Here is an 18,783-nt window from a genome sequence, read left to right as displayed (position 1 = left end):
ATGAATGTATTCACGATACAAGAGATGTATTAACCAGTTTCGAATATGTCTTCGTCAGAAATACAAACGTTTGTATTTCTGATGAAGATATATAGATAGATATAAATACAGTTCTTGTATTGTGGGTATTGTATTTCTAAGAACGGTTAAATGCATTTCTTGTATTGTGACGATATTCATTCTCATTGAGTGATATGTAATATTTGTATAGATAAATACAAACATTTTTCTTAATTATTGTTTAATGAAGTTGAGAGTTACATAGTTTTATCATTTTGACGATAAAATGAAAATAAAATAAAATGAAAAATGAAAAATAGGCACAAGAATCATTAAAAGTGTTTCCTAGTATAAATCGTTCTAATTCCGTGTGTATTATTGGCATTTGTTGCATCAGATACCATTATGCACTTAACGTAAATTATGACTTATAGCATTTGTACTGAGAAACGCCTTTAAATGTAATGTAGTCTTTAAAAGGAAGAAACAGTAGAAGCACAGAGTTGACACTACTTTTTTTTTGTATTTCATAGCAACATATTTATTATCTTCCTTTGCCTTACTGCTAAACAAGCTTTTCCTTGAGATTTGAGTGTGAATAATAAAAACAGTGAACTAGAAATGTTAGTACTTTTAAAAGTAAATACACGCACTCACACGCACACACACACACACACACACACACACACACACACACACACACACACACACACACACACACACACACACACACACACACACACACATATATATATATATATATATATATATATATATATATATATATATATATATATATATATATATATATATATATATGTATATTCTGAAAAGCGAGTAAGGGTTTATCACAACCGGATATGCTGACATAATACACTGCCTGAGTTTCGAAAATGTAACAACTATTTTCAGTACATCTATTTACTTAAACAGTTGAATTTCAAACCAAAGGTGAAAAAGGCCTTTATAATAGCATAGAAAAATACTACATTCAAGATGAGATAGCGATATAGAAAACGCATGAACAAGAAATAATATCTTCGCAGCGCAAGAGATAATTGACAGCCTTCATTTATTTTTAGTCGGAAAAACATAAATTCTTGACAAATTTAATAATGAAAACCGGTCTAATATTTCTTTTGCGTTATGAAGATATTCAATATTATTCATAACTATATCTATTGCAATGACAACGTCCGTGAGACCGTAATCCAATACATTTATTTCAAACTATGATCATTTTAACTAAAGCATCGTTTTTGAAAGAGACCAATGTTGTAATTTTGTGAATCTAGACGATTAAAAAAGTAAGAATAAAAAAAAATAGATATATAGAATAAAATAGATAAAAATAAATAAAATAAATAAATGTATAAATAAATGAATGAATGAATGAATGAATAAATGAATAAGAATAAGTAAATAAATTAAATAAATAAATAAATAAATAAATGAAATAAATAAGTAAAAACAAAAAATAAAGTGTCACTCAGAACGCAAAGCGACATTCTTATGTTCCAAGTCACAGTGACATACGTTCCAACACTTTGCCTTGGCTTAACTTACCCCTTTTTTCTCTGTCTCTCTTGTCATGCGCGCCAGCTTTTGCCTAAAAGATAGTGATATTTCTTGATAAAGCCGTTTAGGAATAAAAGGGGCACAGTCTTTTGGACGAATTCTTCCCAAAAGTTGAAAATAAGAGTCTCTTGTACATTTATCGGACCTCATTTTATAGTTACTTTTAACCGTTTACCGATCTAATTGATAGTCATATATACTGTAAATATATGAATCACATTTATACAATTAACAGTCTTTTATGGGATTCAGAATCACAATACGTAATGATATAACAATCTACTGACCAATAATTCGTCTCTCTGGCAATCCGAAACTACAGCCAAGTATTCGGACGCAGTGTTTTGGAGAAATGTATCTGACAAAACGATGATTTTAAATGAATAAGAGGTTGGAAATAACAAATAACTGTAAAAAAATACAGATTAAAATATCACTGACACCTTTGGAGCGTTCTGTCCCATAAGACAAGTCTCCATAATGGAACAAGTGAAGCCTCTGGAAGGCATCTGGATGCAGTGTATTTTCGAGCAAAGTACATGAAAACAACCAAGCAGGCCTAAACATAAATCTCTAGAGAAAAAAACAAAGAACCACGAACCCTGTCCATTAACCAGACAGCACCCGTCACCGACGGTGCCAGCGCCTGGAAAAATTTGTCCGCCTCTCCGCCGGAGCGAAGTCGGCCGCACGCATCCGGACGCAGCGTGTTTTGGAGCGTCGTCTGGTCGTCCGATGGATTCCTCTTCCTCCTCCCTCGACGACCTCGTTCACTCCGTCGGCCTCTATGTCCCTCGGCCCCTGATCCTCCACGGATACATATTCCCGTTCCTCATCCTCTACGGGATATGGGGATGGGCGTGGGTGGCCGTGTATGGCTGGGAAGAGTACTTTGAAGCGGGGCTCATAGCGCTGGCGGGGGTCGGCTGCCTGCAGATCCTGACGTGCCTCTTCTGCCACTGGTCTGTTCACGTGCGCTGCCTCTTCACCTGCAGGAGGGTGAGTTCCCGTCGGCCTTGGGGATGGCAGGGGAGGGCGGCTCGCAGTGGGGTCAGGGTGTCCGGGCAGGTGTTGTATTCTCTCTAGGCGAGGAGGGAGGTTGTGGGGCTTTTGACAGCTGGCGGGGCGGCTGCGGGCGCTGCGTGTCCCTGCGTGTTTCTCGGGACGAGGGGCCTTTGCAGCTTCTGGAAGTGGTTTGTGGCAGTTGCAGAAGGTTTGTTTTAGGGAAGAGAAGACACAATCTTTTTTTTTTTTCTTTTTTGTTTATCAGGAAGGTGGTTGTTCAAATTACACAGATTTATGCTCCCTGATGGAGATATTGATGAGCAGCAACCTCTATAGGAAATCTAGTATGTTCTTGGTGAAGAGAAGTAACAATTAGACACAAATAATTTAGCGATACAAAGTAGATCACAAAGGTAATTGTGTTTTCTATCTCAGATTTAAAGGCCGTTTCTTTCTCACCCAAATGATTGTTTGTGGAACTAATCATCAAATAATATATGCAGGAACTGCCAGATGGATGTATAGAAAAGACATTATTAGGAGAGAATTTAATGTGGTAATTGCAACAGTTTTTCATATTTTAGTAAGATTCTTTGGTTAATCTTTATGGTATGGACACACTATGCTAGGGCAAATTGAGGATGAAATTCTTGTAGAGAACAAAAAGTTTAAGTCGTCTGCACAAGAAATCAGCTATAGACATGAACAGTAAAGTCACAAATAAAGAAAAAACATCTTGGAAAGCTCTGTCTTGCTGTGCATACTTTGGTGAAGCTGGTGTTTCCCGAGGGTGTTGGGGGACAGAGCCCCTCGTCAACCCTCGCCTTGCCCAGTCACAGCAATTTTGTTATGTGGAGTTGGGGGACTTGCGTCATACTATAAAAAAATTGGTGATTCCTATGCCTATTAGTTCATTTATAATACACTTTAATTGCAGGTAGACATGCAGTATTGTTTTATAAGTATGTGTCAGTTTGACTGATTATTTTTATGAAATGGGATTTTGAGGAAAATCCATAATGCATACATGAATTAAAACAAAAAAAAATGTTGCTAGCTTATCTGAAGTCTGGATATAAGAATCGGTGGATTTTATGAACTCTGTCATGTGTTAGTGATTCGCAAACCTGTCAGTTAAGCTTGTAATGTATGATTTTCTGCATCTTTTATTTAAAAATTTAAAATTTGCCAATATATGGAAAGCTTCTAAGTTGTTGTATCATAATTTCCTTCCAAACCTGCTTAAAAAAACAAGCATACAACCATAATATTCAGTGGTTTGCTCGAGCATATAGTTAATATGTATATTCTTAAAACGATACTAGAAAGAGAAATTCCAACTTTTTATTAAGGAAATCATTATACAAAAGAGAAAGGAAACCATGCAATTATTATGGACAACATTTAAGCTGGAAGGTTTGCCACTGGTGTATGGCAGAGACAAAGGGAATGGGGAAAAAATGGAGTAACAACATCAGTCACACAAGTTACAATAAGTGTTCAGTCAGATTTCAGGTTTCTTATATTTGTACATTTCTCCATAATTACTCTTTTATTTGCGTTGAGTTTTCTAAACATGAATAATTTTTTTTTTTGCTGTTACTGTGAATAGATCTAGCTTTCTTATGAAAATTTTGACTGGCCATTGGTAACCTGTTTGTATCTGTGTTGTATATTGTGAAGCAATACTTGTGCACTGTTATTATAATTGATATTTTATAAAAATGTGTGAATAAATGAAATCTGTTTTCTGAAGATATAGTTGAAGGTAAAGGTTTTGGCTTTGTGTGGTTTCGGCCACCATCTACAAGGTGCACTAAACAATGCAGAAATATCACACACTGCATCCTCATGCACAAGCACAGCCTTCCAACACTGGAGGCACAAAAGGTGTCTCAAGGATAGCAAACCGATCCATTGGCCAATTCATTGGATTAGGGTTGATGATGTATTCTAATTAATATGCATAGTTGTCATTGCTATTACTTTTGCTATATTTTCTGCATTTATTATATTCTTTTATCTTATTTTAGGAGAATGATCCAAGACTGGCAACAGTTGCAAAAGTTGTGCCAACTCCCAACAACGGTTCGCCTGAACTCGTTAAAGTACACAAAACTTTAGTAAGTACTGATCTTGTTCCCTTTTATTCTCAGTTTGTTGTAGGAAAATCTAAAGTTTAAAGTTCTTATCAAATATTTATTATTTAATATATGATATGATGCTTTTTTTTTATGAAATAAATGCAGTTCATTTGTAGGGAAAATTATAGTGCAGATTGTTTTGAATGCAACACTTCATTTTATAATATATAGATTTGATTGATGACAATAACAAATGAATATTGTAATTGATTCTCTTTATTATAAGGTGGGGAACCATTTGTCTTCAGTATATTTTCCTTTTTTAGATGCTCATGATTTGGATTTTTTTATAGTTCAATAAACTTTATCTTTGTCATCAGATAAGCAAAGACGCACCAGAGAAGAGCATATGGTTCATCTTTCAAAAGACAAAGTACATCTGGGACAGTGAAGAGAGGAAACAGTTCGTCGGTCTCAAGTTTCCCATCGATCATCAGTTACGAACGTACACAGAATGGCGTGGATACCAGGAGGACACAGACCTGGCTGCGGCAGAAGGGAGATATGGCAAAAACGAGTAAGAATAGATTAGAGCTGATTTGTGTGGAATTGAAAAGTCCTTTCTCTCCTTATGTTAAAAGCTTCATATGCTTCTGTCTATTACTTTATACTCTACATTAATGCTTAGAAATGCTGAAAGTAGATTGTAAGAAGTAGATACAAGTCTCATAGGAAAGTAATAATACCCCATAACAAGCCATTTTCCTTTAAGTGGATCTTTTCATAACGTACTGAAGTGTATAAAGGTTTTCTCAGAATTCAGTGGTGTACTGTAAATTAAATGGGTCATATAGAGATTATCTGTACTTGTATTTTTAATTTTTATTTATTTATTTATTTATTTATATATTTATTTATTTATTTATTATTATTATTATTATTATTTTTTTTTTTTTTTTTTTTTTTTTTTTTTTTTTTTTTTTTTTTTTTTTTTTTTATGAATACAAGTTATGAATATGAATATAGGTACATTAGTAATAGATAAAGTGAATTTATTTGATAAATTAAATTGGAAATTGAAACTATTATTTTATCATTAATATATTTGATTTTTTCAAGACTTCAGATGGATGTTCCAGAATTTATGGACCTCTTCAGAGAAAGAGCAACAGCCCCATTCTTTGTATTTCAGGTAGGCCATTTTAACAGTATTGTGATAAGGAAAAGCATGACTTTCATCCCAGGATTGTGGGGTCAGTAGACTCTTCATTGCTATTAAGTTTATTTTGACCAGAAATTCAAACTGCATCAAATATTAAACTCAGAAACCACTTACAGCATACTCAGAAGTTATTGATTAAGATACATGTTTATTTACTCTAGTGATTGCTTCTTTTTCAGGTGTTCTGTGTTGGGCTCTGGTGCCTGGATGAGTACTGGTATTACTCTCTCTTCACTCTCTTTATGCTGGTTATCTTTGAGTGCACTCTGGTTCAGCAACAGTTGAGAAACATGTCCGAAATTAGGAAGATGGGAGCCAAACCATACATGATACAGGTATGTATTTGTGTGTACGCATGCGTGTGTGTGCGCGTGCGTGTGTGTGTGCATGCGCGTGTGTGCGCGTGCGTGTGTGTGTATTTGTGTGCGTGCGTGTATGTGTGTGTGTGCATGTATTTGTGTGTGCGCATGTATTTGTGTGCCTGCTTTAAAATGTTTACATAGATTTAAGCAATTTGAAAGTTTCCTTCTGAATGCATAGATAGATTTATATGTAAGGAAATAGTAGGTTATGTGATGCAAATTATCTCTACTCTTTGTCATATGATTTATTATTTACATAGTCTCATGTTTTTTCTTATATAATTAGTTTTTATTTATTATACATGTTTTTTGTCTTTCATGTATTATGCAAACTCTCCTCACAGGTGTACCGTAACAAGAGGTGGAGATCAATAATGACAGACCAGCTTGTACCAGGAGATGTCGTGAGCGTTGGTCGCAGCCAGAATGACAACCTTGTTCCCTGTGACCTGCTGCTGCTTCGTGGCCCCTGTGTTGTGGATGAGAGCATGCTCACTGGTAAATACTTTTTAAGATTTGTCAGATTTTTTTTTCCTTATTTATTTTTGCATTACTCTCTATTCTGAAATATGTCTGTGTATATTTAAAATCCTAATTGCTGTTAATATTTTGATAATGGTATGAAAATTATAATTTTTTCTCTAATTTAAAGAATGAGCAAGTCGGGTATGGTTGTGTTGGGCCTACTTATTGTGTAAACAAAATTCACAAGTGAAAACTATAGCGGACAGTGCAGTACCTGGTAACAGTGACTCAATTCTTCACTCATCCTATACTGTCTTTTGCACCTCAGGTGAGTCTGTGCCTCAAATGAAAGAAAGCCTTGAGGCAGTCGAATTGGACCGTGAGTTGGACCTTGCCACAGATGCCAAGTTGCATGTGTTGTTTGGGGGCACGAAAGTCGTTCAGCATACCCCTCCCAGCAAAACTGTAACTGGCTTGAGAGGTAAGTAATGTTTTAGTTTGTCAGGTTTTATAAATAGAAGAAATAACATGTTCTTTACCTACTTTTCTATTATTGATTTAGATAACTATTTTGTTTGTAAAGAAGCTGAAAGCTAAGGTGAAAGTATAATATGTTAATGTTTAAAACTAGAAAAAAATACATTAATGTATTGTATTGGTATTTTCTTGTTTGTGGAATTGATAAATGTTAAGTGTGATTTTGTCTATATGATCTGCAGTTATGCTAACCAAGGAAAAAATTGTGGTTAAAGATTGTTAGCACTCCAGCCAAGTAGTTTGTAAAGTTTAAGAAACATGATTAATTTATTCACTGACATTTAAAAAAAAAAAATTACTCAAATGATTAGCATTCATAAGGAACTAGTTTAGAATATAAGAGATTCCCCTCCTTCTGCAGCTCCAGACAATGGTTGTGTGTGCTACGTGTTGCGCACCAACTTCAACACTGCCCAGGGGAAACTGTTGCGGACGATCCTCTATGGTGTCAGTCGTGTCACCGCAAATAACCTGGAGACATTCGCATTCATTCTTTTCCTGTTGATATTTGCCATTGCTGCTGCTTCATATGTGTGGATTAAAGGTGAGTTTTGTAGCTTTGATGTTGAAAAACACAAATTTTGTAATATATCTCATCCTCTTCCTACTCTGCTTACTTAATTTATCATCCTCCTCCTTCCGCCCCCTTTATTTCCCTTAGTATTATTTTGCCTCCTCCTCCTTTCTTCTCACTCTTCCTTTTACTCTTCCTCCTTCACCACCTACATTCCCTACTACTCTCCTTTGTGTGTTTACCTTATTTATTCCTTTTTCTTTTTTCTTTCATTCTCTGCTGTCTCCCTCCTGTGAACTTCTTTTAGTTGCATGTTAGTTGCTTTTCCTTAATGTAAGTGCAAACAATTTTATGTTTTATTTAATTTATACTCTACACTTATTTCATACTCTGAATGTGTATTTACTTGCATTTACTTATATTAGTATGTACATTTTTCTCCCTCGAATGAACAGGCACAGAGGACCCCAACAGGAACCGGTACAAGCTGTTCCTGGAGTGCACACTTATCCTGACCTCTGTGGTGCCGCCAGAGCTCCCAATAGAACTGTCATTGGCGGTCAACACCTCACTTTTATCACTTTCCAAGTTGTTTGTCTATTGCACTGAGCCCTTCCGCATTCCCTTTGCCGGAAAGATTGATGTGTGCTGCTTCGACAAGACAGGAACTCTGACCAGTGATGACCTGGTGGTGGAAGGTGTTGCAGGCTTAGAGTGAGTATGCAGGTTGTGCTTACTTCTTCACACAAGCACACGTGCACACAAACACGCACACAATTATATGTACACACATACAGATACACACATGTTATACATGCATACACATTCAGAGGCATACATATATAGTGTACTTTGTAGTATAGTGGTACTGTTCTCATCTAGCAATCTTGCTGAGCTGCTTTCAGATCCTACACTGCCACTGGATGGTAACCCTGGCCATTCCATCTACATGGGTAGTTTAGAAATACAATAAACAGACAGTAGTAATAGTAATGTGACTGAGCCTGTCACACTAAACCTTAAATTATTATTATTGTTGTTATTATTATTATTATTATTATTATTATTATTATTATTATAATATTATATATACATTCTCTTAATAAACATATACACATACTCACACACACATATACACTCATACATATAAAAACTCACATACACATATGCACACTCACATACACACATACACATAAATACATATATACATATATACACATACATATGCATTCACATATACATAAGCATGTACACAATCTCTCCCTCTCCCTCTCCCCCTCCCCCTCCCCCTCCCCCTCCCTCTCCCCCTTCCCCTCCCTCTCCCTCTCCCTCTCCCATTCCCTCTCTCTCTCCCTCTCCCATTCTCTCTCTCTCTCTCTCTCTCTCTCTCTCTCTCTCTCTCTCTCTCTCTCTCTCACTCCCACTCCCATTCTCTTTCTTTCCCTTTCTCCCCTCCCCCTCTCCTTCTCTCTTCTTCCTTTATCTCACCCCTTTCATTCCATCTATATATAATTTACTAACCAAAACCCAGTATGCCACAAACATTTTTTTAATTAGAAATCCTTTTTTCAGCGGCACTAGCAAAGTGGTGCCAGTTGGGGAAGCTCCTCTTGAAACCATACAGGTATGGAATCTCGTGCTGTGTGTCCTCTAGATAGGTTTTTTCTCGCAATCTATTTTTTATTACATGAGAAGTATTTTTTACTTGTGTTGTTTTTATTAGTTTTGCATTGAAAATTATTCAATAATGTTTTCATGAGCAAAATTAGTCAAAAGTACATTATATTAAGTTCCTCGAGCTTATGGTAGTGGATGTACTTGTAATTGGTGAATAAGAATGTTGATCTTGTTATTCTATGGTTGTTAGAAAGGAAAAGATGAGAAGTACTCAACTGTTGGATCCGGGTGCCTTGCAGCTCACATTTGGACAAAAATGTGCACAATAGGCTTACTTGAGTGGCAACTGTCTTGGGTGTGTGACTAGTAGGCCTGGGCCACACAGACACTCATGCGGTATCAAGACTCTTTGACTTCTCCATTAGACTCTTTTTCTGCAGATTCATTCTTGTTGTATTATCATTTCATGAAGTCAATATTTTTCATTTGTTATGTTGTTTGATACTAGTAATAGACTGCTTATGTTATTCATATTCTCTCATTAAATTGTTTGCATTCTTTGCAGTATAGGTAACATTCTGTTATTGGTGTTATATTTTTTTATTTACTCATTCAATTTTCAGAAATAGACAGTTGCCTATGCCGTATCAAAGCATAGGCAGTAGACTGTTCTTATAATTCTAAAAAATAATAATAATAATTAAATTAAAAGATATAATAATAATCCATCTGCAGTGTTAAACCGTTTCCTTGTACTGCAAATATATGATGAAATAATGATGAGATGGCCTGGTTCCCTGCCAACGATATATTTTCAATATCCTGCCCCTCAGTTAAATTTTTCCAAGACCAGGCATTCCCACTCTTCCACCCCTCAGTTAAATTTCTCCAAGACAAGAAGTTCAAATCTCCCTGCCCCTCGACTAAGGTTTTCCATGTGTCACCGACCACTGGGCCATGAGATGGTTCCTTCACCCAGATCCAGTGGGTTAAAGAATTAGGGAAAGACCGTATATGGTATGGCTCTCTTCACAGGTGGTGGCATCATGTCATTCTCTAGTCCAGTTGGAAGATGGTCTTGTTGGAGATCCTCAAGAAAAAGCCACGCTGGCAGCCATTGATTGGACAGTGACCAAAGGTTAGATTTATGACACTAAGGTAAACTTGATATAGTGTGAGTGAGTGAGTGTGGTGTAAGTTGATATATTTTAACCACATTCAAATAATTTTGGTGTCCATATTTGTTTTTCTTTTCATAAATAAAATAATATTCATGAATTCTCTATTAAAATAATTGGAATTACCTGTATTTTTTAAATAATTATTTTTCCCGAAGGTGAAGCTGTTGTGCCACGGAAAGGAAAGGCTCCAGGTATGAAGATATTCCACCGTTTCCACTTTTCATCCCAGTTGAAGCGAATGTCGGTAATCACTGGATTTACCCAGCCTGGTTCCGCCGATGTCATGTATTTGGCAACTGTGAAAGGTGCACCGGAAACTTTAAGACCCATGGTAGGTGTTCTTTGTAGATTGGCACCTGATTATTTTGTGATATCAGAAGCCTGTCTTTTATAAGGTTTGAGGATAAAAAAGGTTGTGATTTGAAAGTAGAAAATATTATAAAGGTAACCTGTGATTACTGAGCTGTAGAGATAATCTTAAAGTGAACCTACCTTCCGTTCTTTTTTTATTTTTTATGAAGTATAGATTTTAGATTTTATTTGACTTTTTAATGGAAAGCTTTATGAACCTTTATTTTTAACTTTGGGTTTTGTTTTGTTTCTCTTTACTCCTTACTCTGTTTCTTTCATTACAGTGTTGTCTGCAGACAACCTCACTCACTCATTCACACACTCAACACATACATTGACATCAACAGTAATGTAATCTATTTGTTCCAGTTCTCCTCACTACCACCAAACTATGACAATGTATACTTGGAGCTGTCTCGCCGTGGAGCCCGAGTTTTAGCTCTTGGAAGAAAAGAGCTTGGCAGACTCTCACACGCTGAGGTAAATCTGCTGCGTTTACATAAGATATAATTATGGTTAAGGATTTCGGGTTTAGCAGTGACACTAAGAATGTGGAGATTAGCAGCAGTTATTTTGAAGATAGGCTTTGTCACTTTCTGCCAGGCCTGTCTGATATTCAGTTTGAGACTTGATGGAGTTGAATAATATTTGATGATAGCCAGTTATGAGACTTGAGATTTCCTCTTGCTGCAAATTTTAATTTCTGAAGGTGACTTTATAGTTGTGATTTTTTTTTTTACAGTAACCTCTAAGAGTTCCAAATTTTTAGGCTTATGATATTATGTTGTGTGCACTTGTGATATTCTTCTAATAAATCATATAAATACCTTTGCATTTCCCATCAACAGGTACGAGAAACGACACGTGAAGCCTTGGAATGCAAGCTGACCTTTGCTGGTTTTATCATCATCTCCTGTCCACTGAAGAGGGACTCAAAGGAGGTCATTAAAGAAGTGCTTCAGAGCTCACACGGGGTAAGCGTTTTAGTAGTGTGTATAAAGATTTTGTTGATACTAAGTGTTGTATATGTAAATATGTAACTGCTGTGGATATTTTTGTCATGAATGATACAGTACATACAATCAACCATGAGCTAGTTTGTTCTTGGAGACTTTTTATACGGAAATGTTTCGAAGTAGTAAAAGAACTAAATTGATAACAATAGTAAATCCTGATCTTGTTTGTATTTTTCATTTTATTGTGTTCAATTGAAAATGAAAGAGTTTTGTGTTATTTCTAGCAATGGGAAGGTATCTTCATTTTTTCTTTTTTTTCTTTTTTTCACTCTCAGGTGGTCATGATTACTGGTGACAATTCACTGACTGCTTGCCATGTTGCAAAAGAGTTGAAATTTACACATAAGAAGGCAACATTAGTTCTTCAGGTAAGTATAAAATTTTTCTACTAATGATAGATATAAATGCATTTATATTCTGAATGCTTAGCTTTATTTTTATTTTATTATTTATTTATTTATTTATTTTTTTACACAGATGGATCCACAATTATTTATCTAACAAAGAGAGTTACTAGGCTCATTTGACTTTGCCTAACTATCTCATTCCTTTAACTTGTGGGAGAAAACATTTTATCATTATTATTATTTTTGTCATTGTTGTTATTATTATTATTGTTGTTGTCAGTTATAATAGTAGTAATATGCTATTCTCAAGGCCCAGGGTGAACAGGTGAGGCAACCTAGGCCTAGAAATTGTTAGTTAAGTAAGTTATTCCCAGGGTTAAAAAAAGGTAATATTGATTTATTATGAATATGGATGCAGGATACAAGTGTGATGATGCAAGTATACTTTCAGTAGAAGAGATGCTTTCTGAGCTAAATCCATTAATTAGTATACAAAATTATGCTGGAATGTCAAGGGAAGGTTTGAGTTTGGTTCACACTGAGTTACTCATTATTATTCAGAAAATTTTTATTTGATGGCATGGTATTATTAGTCCTTCATATTTCTTCTATATTTTTCATTACCATATGTTTTGCCACTTTCTTCGTATCTTTTGTAATGGGTCCTCTTCACCTGTTCTTTTTCGGCTCAGAACTATAACCAAGACCGATGGGGTTGGGAGAGCATCGACCAGACAATCAAGATGGAAGTCATACCCACCAATGAGATCAAAGATATGAAGAATGGTTTCTTCAGGACGTACGACTTCTGCATCACAGGAGAAGTGAGTATTTTCATTTGTTTGATAGGATTGTGGCATTATTTGTACGTTTTGATATGCACAACTTTAGTGATTATGCAACTTTCATTGTTAATGTCTATATTATTTTCTTCTCTTCCTTGTAGGGCTTAGCTTGGCTGAAAAGACAGCATCCCAAATTCTTCAAGGACATTCTTCCACACGTAAGAGTCTTTGCTCGCGTGGCCCCTAAACAAAAGGAATTTGTAATAACTGCATACAAAAGCTTGGGTTACACAACGCTCATGTGTGGTGATGGCACTAATGATGTCGGTGCACTGAAGCATGCTCACTGTGGTAGGTATAGCAGTGCATTTTGTGACTGTCAGAGTCAAATAAGAAAATGTTGCATAATACTTTTTTTTGTTTTGTTTTGTTAATTAAGGCCGTTTCATTTTCTTTCACTTGTTCTGCTGGTTCTTTTTCTTTTTATTTATTTATTTATTTATAATTTTTTCATCCTTTTATTGCAGGTGTGGCTATCCTCTCCAATGCCCCTGATCGTCCACCACAGAGAAAGAAGCGCAGTGATGACCCCAACAATGGCATGACACCAGGAATGTCGGAGAAGCTGGAAAGTGCAAGGAAATTAGCAAGGAAGGTTGAGAAGCAGAAAGCACAAACTCCACCAGCAAGCTCAAGACAGTCGAAAATGACACCTCAGCAGGTACCGTGTTGGAAGCAGGGTTGCAGGAGAATACCCTTGGTTACGGATTACAGTCTTGAATTATGAAGTGATATTAGGAGACAGTTTTTTTAGGTGAAATGGATAATAGACATGCAAGAGCATACATTATAAATATACTTTATGTTGTCTAGATATGTTGTCACAGTTTACCAGGATAGGTAGAGTGAGGAATGGATGCTAAACCATAAAATGTAGCCATATCTCCCTAAGGTTGTTTGTGGAAATCAGTTTTAGTTTTTTTTTAATGAGAATAGAGTAAAGTAACTTCTGTTTATGTATATTAATTTGTTTTATGTTCTTTCGGTTATTTATTTTATTTATTTGAGTTCAGTGATACCCATTCATGACAGGTACCATCTAATCACATAAAGACAAACTAGGGCCAAATACAAGTTTACAAGTGCCCATGCCGTGTGGCCGGCTTTCTCCATATTGTGTGCTAAGCATTTTTTTGCTTGTTTGTCCCTAGCTGATGTCATTAGGGAGATTAAAAAAAAGTCTTAAAGCCATATTTCTGGGTAAATAAGAATAAATATAAGCCTCTTTAAATTTATTGGCTTTGCACAATCCCCAGTGCATGGGTCAGTTTGGTCCTGAGAAATGCTATTTACTCTTAGCATTTTTGTAGGAAAGGTATGAATGAGAACAAATATCTTCACAATACAAGAGATGTATTTAACTGGTTTCAATTATATGAGATATAATCAAAACTGGTTAAATTGCATTGTGAAGATAATCATTCTCATCAATACCTTTTCTACAAATGCCAACATGAATATGGGTCATCTTAGTTGACCTTTTAGAAAGACTACGTTGTCACATTGTTATCCCCACTTTTAACAATTTTTTCAAATTGACAGGAACAAATAACAAAGGCACAAGCCCAGTTACAAAAGCTTCTTCAGGAGCTTGAGGAAGAGAATAACCCGGTAGTGAAGCTAGGTGATGCTTCGATTGCAGCACCTTTCACGTCAAAGCTTTCATCTATACAGTGTGGTAAGTGCAAGCTATTGAAAGGATGTACAGCACCATAACAGTTTTTTCATTATTATTTTTTAAGTTTTTTCTTTGTGCTTTTCTATGAGAATGATTATTATTGCTGTTGTTGTTGTTGTCATCATCATCATAATTACTATTGTTTTTAGTACTATGATGATAGGGATAGGGATGGCAGTAGTGATGTGGTGTCAGTGATGATGTGCATTATATTCATATCCTGTTTAATAACAGAATATTTGTTTTCTTCTTGACAGTGTGCCACATTATCAAGCAAGGCAGATGTACCCTTGTGACAACTCTACAGATGTTCAAAATTTTAGCGCTGAATGCCCTCATTTTGGCGTATTCTCAGTCTGTTTTGTACCTGGATGGCATCAAGTTCTCTGACTACCAGGCCACGCTGCAAGGCCTCCTCCTTGCAGCCTGCTTCTTATTTATTTCGCGCTCAAAGGTAACCACCTTACAAATACAAACAAACAATTTTGTTAATGGTCAAATACTCTGTCCCTTTTCTTCTTTCTGCAAATATGTATAGCACTGTTATTATTATCCCCTGAGAAAAACAAAAATAAAAACATTAGTCTACATATTAATGACATTTTTCATGAAACTGAAATATAGTCTTTTCCTTTTTGTCCATTACTCATACTATCATTGTTTTAGAATTGAGGAAGGAGAGAAGAAAAGTCGACATGTTTTATTGGATGTGAAGTCCAAATAAGATATTTCAATTAATCATTTACATATTTTATGAAATATATTTGACTTGTTCATCAAAGAAACTCTGGAAATCTACATTAAATTCAGTGTGTATATATATGGAAAGTTTTAATTCTCAAATTGTGGCATTTTACCAGAATTTAAAGCATTAATGAAACCAGTATTTACCTTACCCTACCACTACAAACCCCAGGGCAAACTTAATATAACTTAATCCAGTCACACCTTTTGTCCATTTAATCTGATTATATACTAATAATTCTTATAACTTATTTGAAATATAACCCAAATGAGATTTGATTTCACTAATATGATCTAAGTTACTAAAATAACATAGACAGCCATTGCCAAACCTTTTTTTTTACTCTTTCAATTCTTCTTCTTCTTCTTCTTCTTCTTCTTACTAATTTCACATGCCTTGGTCATTTGAAGTTTTAGATTTAAAGTATGCATTCTTGGTCCACACTGACCAAAGCAAAGCATAGCCTGCTACCAACTTTACTGAATGTAAACATTAATATTAATATAATAAGTCAGGATCTACCGCTTCTAAAAAGTACTCTAAACATGATTTATAAACTTTTCAATTTTATTAACAACTGTATGTGTTAACTATAGCATATACAAAACTTTCTGAAAAGAAAAGTGACTAAATGATCCTGCACTATATTTCAGCCACTAAAAGTCCTCAGTAAAGAGAGGCCGCTACCAAACATTTTTAATGTGTACACAATCATGACGGTGCTGCTACAGTTCGCAGTCCACTTCACATGTCTCTGGTTCTTGGTTAACCAGGCCAATGAATGGTCTCCACCAAAGTGAGTGAATTTATTTGAATGTTACATAAAGAAATGAGAAATACAACATAAGTTATTTACATTTCTGTTTTTAAAGTTGTAAGAATCTGTTGGTACTCATATGGTACATGTATTTTATTAATGTGTTTTTTCAGAGACAAGTTTGTTGACCTAGAAAAGGAATTTGAACCCAGTCTTTTGAATAGTACAGTGTATGTCATCTCCATGACACTACAAATATCAACATTTGCTATCAACTACAGGGTAAGAAATGTTGAGCATAGTTGTTCACTAGTTTGTGTAGTTGCATGTGCATAAGGTTGTTGAAAAGACCTAGGATTTGTTACATGCTCTTAGAAGTGTGTGCCTACCACTCTGCAGAGATTTCACCCTCAGTCTTGGGCAGTCTGTGCTAAATCCCACTTTACCATTATTAGGATAATTCCATAGTGTAAGTAAAATTATCTTCAAACATGAGAAGCACAAGAATTGTTTGTTATTTCCATCTGTTCAAGTATGACCCTTTTTTCATCAACATTGCAGCAGACTTATAGAACATGACTTGTTTCAAGTCATTTTCATTCAACACATTTGGATATGATGTATGTGTCTTACATTTATGAATTATTCAGTCATGTTTTTTCTTCTTCTTTTCAGGGCCATCCATTTATGGAATCTCTGCTAGAAAACAAGGCTCTGCTGTACAGTCTGCTGGGCTCTGGCGGCGTGGTTTTGGCTCTGGCCGTGGGCATCGTTCCAGAATTTGCTCAACAATTTGAGATTGTTGATTTCCCTCCTGAGGTAAGGACTGCAAGTACTGGCTTCGATGTTAAAATGGAAGCCAGTATATGTAATAGGTGTATTGATTGATAAGAATCAAGAGAAAGAAAGACACACGCACGCGCGCGCGCGCACACACACACACACACACACACACACACACACACACACACACACACACACACACACACACACACACACACACACACACACACACACACACACACACACACACACACACACACACACACACACACACACACACACACACACACACACACACACACACACACACACACACACACCACACACACACACACACACACACACACACACACACACACACACACACACACACACATCCCACACAACACAACACCACATACATGCACACACACACACACACCACTACACACACACACACCCCCCCCACACACACACACACACACACACACACACACACACACACACACACACACACACACACACACACACACACACACACACACACACACATGCACATATAAAACATAAACATCAATATTTTTGCATCCATTCACTCAGTCTCATGATTGTAGTACATTAACATGAACATATCGATGCTTGTATTATATATGGAAGATTGAGTTAACAAAACATTTAATATTTGCATTTTCTGGTAGTAGGTCTGAGCAACTTTTGGATGTGCATACCCTCATATATTCAATGCCTGGAATTTCTTAAATGTTTTGTAATCTGCAGGAAAATTTATTCAAATATAAAAGAGAAATGAGCATCTTAATCTTACTTTCTGGTATAATTTTCCACTTGAACCATTAACCTAAGTCATTATGTCATACCAGACGCACATTACTATCGTTAACCGTATGTCTTCTCTTCCAACAGTACCGCATTATTCTGGTGAAGGTGCTTGTGGCCGATTTTACCCTGTCACTTATTGCCGATAGGGTTTGCCTCTTCCTGTTTGGCGAAGGAAGATTACCATCAGAATTAAGGAAGATAGCATAGAAGAAATAGTCATCTTTAGGATGTATTTAAAGGAGAATTTGATAATGAAATATATATATATATATATACTTATTCAGATTATACAGTTGGTTGGTTCTTGGAATCATGATCCATTTGTAATTCCTTGGATATTTTTGAAATTCAATGAATTTTAATCTGTTAGGAATTCAATGTTAATGCATTTAGATGGCTGATGTCACATTATGGTTTATGTTATTCTCTGAAGACACTTTTGTAAGGAAATGTAATTTAGTCTGCAGTAGGTGGTTGTGGTTGCAAAATTTATATTGTACTGTATGTTTTAACACTTAATTATCTTCTATAAAACTACAGTGATTTTTGTGCAGTGACAATGTTAATAGTTCTGAATATTCAGATTTTTCTTGGCCTTTCATATTAGCTGCATTGCTAAAAATCAGTTCAATATGACCCTGCTCATAGATATGTATTCGTACCCTGTACCGTGTCTATCGATTCAATTGCAGTTTTATTAAGATTTATTTTTAATTGGTAATTGCTCAATCTTGTCATACTTTTTATATTGAAGAATGTCATTGATGGCAATGGGAGTAAAGCTTAGATAAAACAAAGAGATCTTCTGACATTACTGGGTTTAATTAACCTCCAGATAAGTCCACCAGTATACCATTTTCCTAGCCTTCATATGCAGGTA

General features: G+C 35.6%; 1 protein-coding gene across 1 annotated transcript in view; it reads left to right on the top strand.

The window, feature by feature from the left end:
• The first annotated feature begins 2,241 nt into the window (after positions 1-2,241).
• Positions 2,242-18,783, top strand: part of LOC119590171 (manganese-transporting ATPase 13A1-like) — a 16,698-nt gene continuing 156 nt past the window's right edge. Inside the window, exons 1-24 of the mRNA XM_037938960.1 lie at positions 2,242-2,577; positions 4,617-4,706; positions 5,048-5,244; positions 5,787-5,859; positions 6,069-6,224; positions 6,596-6,749; positions 7,045-7,197; positions 7,615-7,797; positions 8,223-8,481; positions 9,340-9,391; positions 10,420-10,522; positions 10,721-10,896; positions 11,286-11,396; positions 11,765-11,890; positions 12,208-12,300; positions 12,972-13,103; positions 13,226-13,415; positions 13,592-13,785; positions 14,667-14,802; positions 15,060-15,256; positions 16,201-16,343; positions 16,478-16,586; positions 16,980-17,123; positions 17,988-18,783. The exon at positions 17,988-18,783 is cut by the window's right edge and continues 156 nt beyond it. Of these exons, the coding sequence (XP_037794888.1) occupies positions 2,314-2,577; positions 4,617-4,706; positions 5,048-5,244; positions 5,787-5,859; positions 6,069-6,224; positions 6,596-6,749; positions 7,045-7,197; positions 7,615-7,797; positions 8,223-8,481; positions 9,340-9,391; positions 10,420-10,522; positions 10,721-10,896; positions 11,286-11,396; positions 11,765-11,890; positions 12,208-12,300; positions 12,972-13,103; positions 13,226-13,415; positions 13,592-13,785; positions 14,667-14,802; positions 15,060-15,256; positions 16,201-16,343; positions 16,478-16,586; positions 16,980-17,123; positions 17,988-18,110 (3,558 nt within the window). The 5' untranslated portion in view covers positions 2,242-2,313 and the 3' untranslated portion in view covers positions 18,111-18,783. The remainder of the gene's footprint in view (positions 2,578-4,616; positions 4,707-5,047; positions 5,245-5,786; positions 5,860-6,068; positions 6,225-6,595; positions 6,750-7,044; positions 7,198-7,614; positions 7,798-8,222; positions 8,482-9,339; positions 9,392-10,419; positions 10,523-10,720; positions 10,897-11,285; positions 11,397-11,764; positions 11,891-12,207; positions 12,301-12,971; positions 13,104-13,225; positions 13,416-13,591; positions 13,786-14,666; positions 14,803-15,059; positions 15,257-16,200; positions 16,344-16,477; positions 16,587-16,979; positions 17,124-17,987) is intronic.

The sequence above is a fragment of the Penaeus monodon genome, chromosome 26, assembly GCF_015228065.2.
Source record: "Penaeus monodon isolate SGIC_2016 chromosome 26, NSTDA_Pmon_1, whole genome shotgun sequence".
Lineage (NCBI taxonomy): Eukaryota > Metazoa > Arthropoda > Malacostraca > Decapoda > Penaeidae > Penaeus > Penaeus monodon.
The sequence above is the reverse complement of the archived record's forward strand: the minus strand, read 5'-3'. Positions and strand labels throughout refer to the sequence as shown.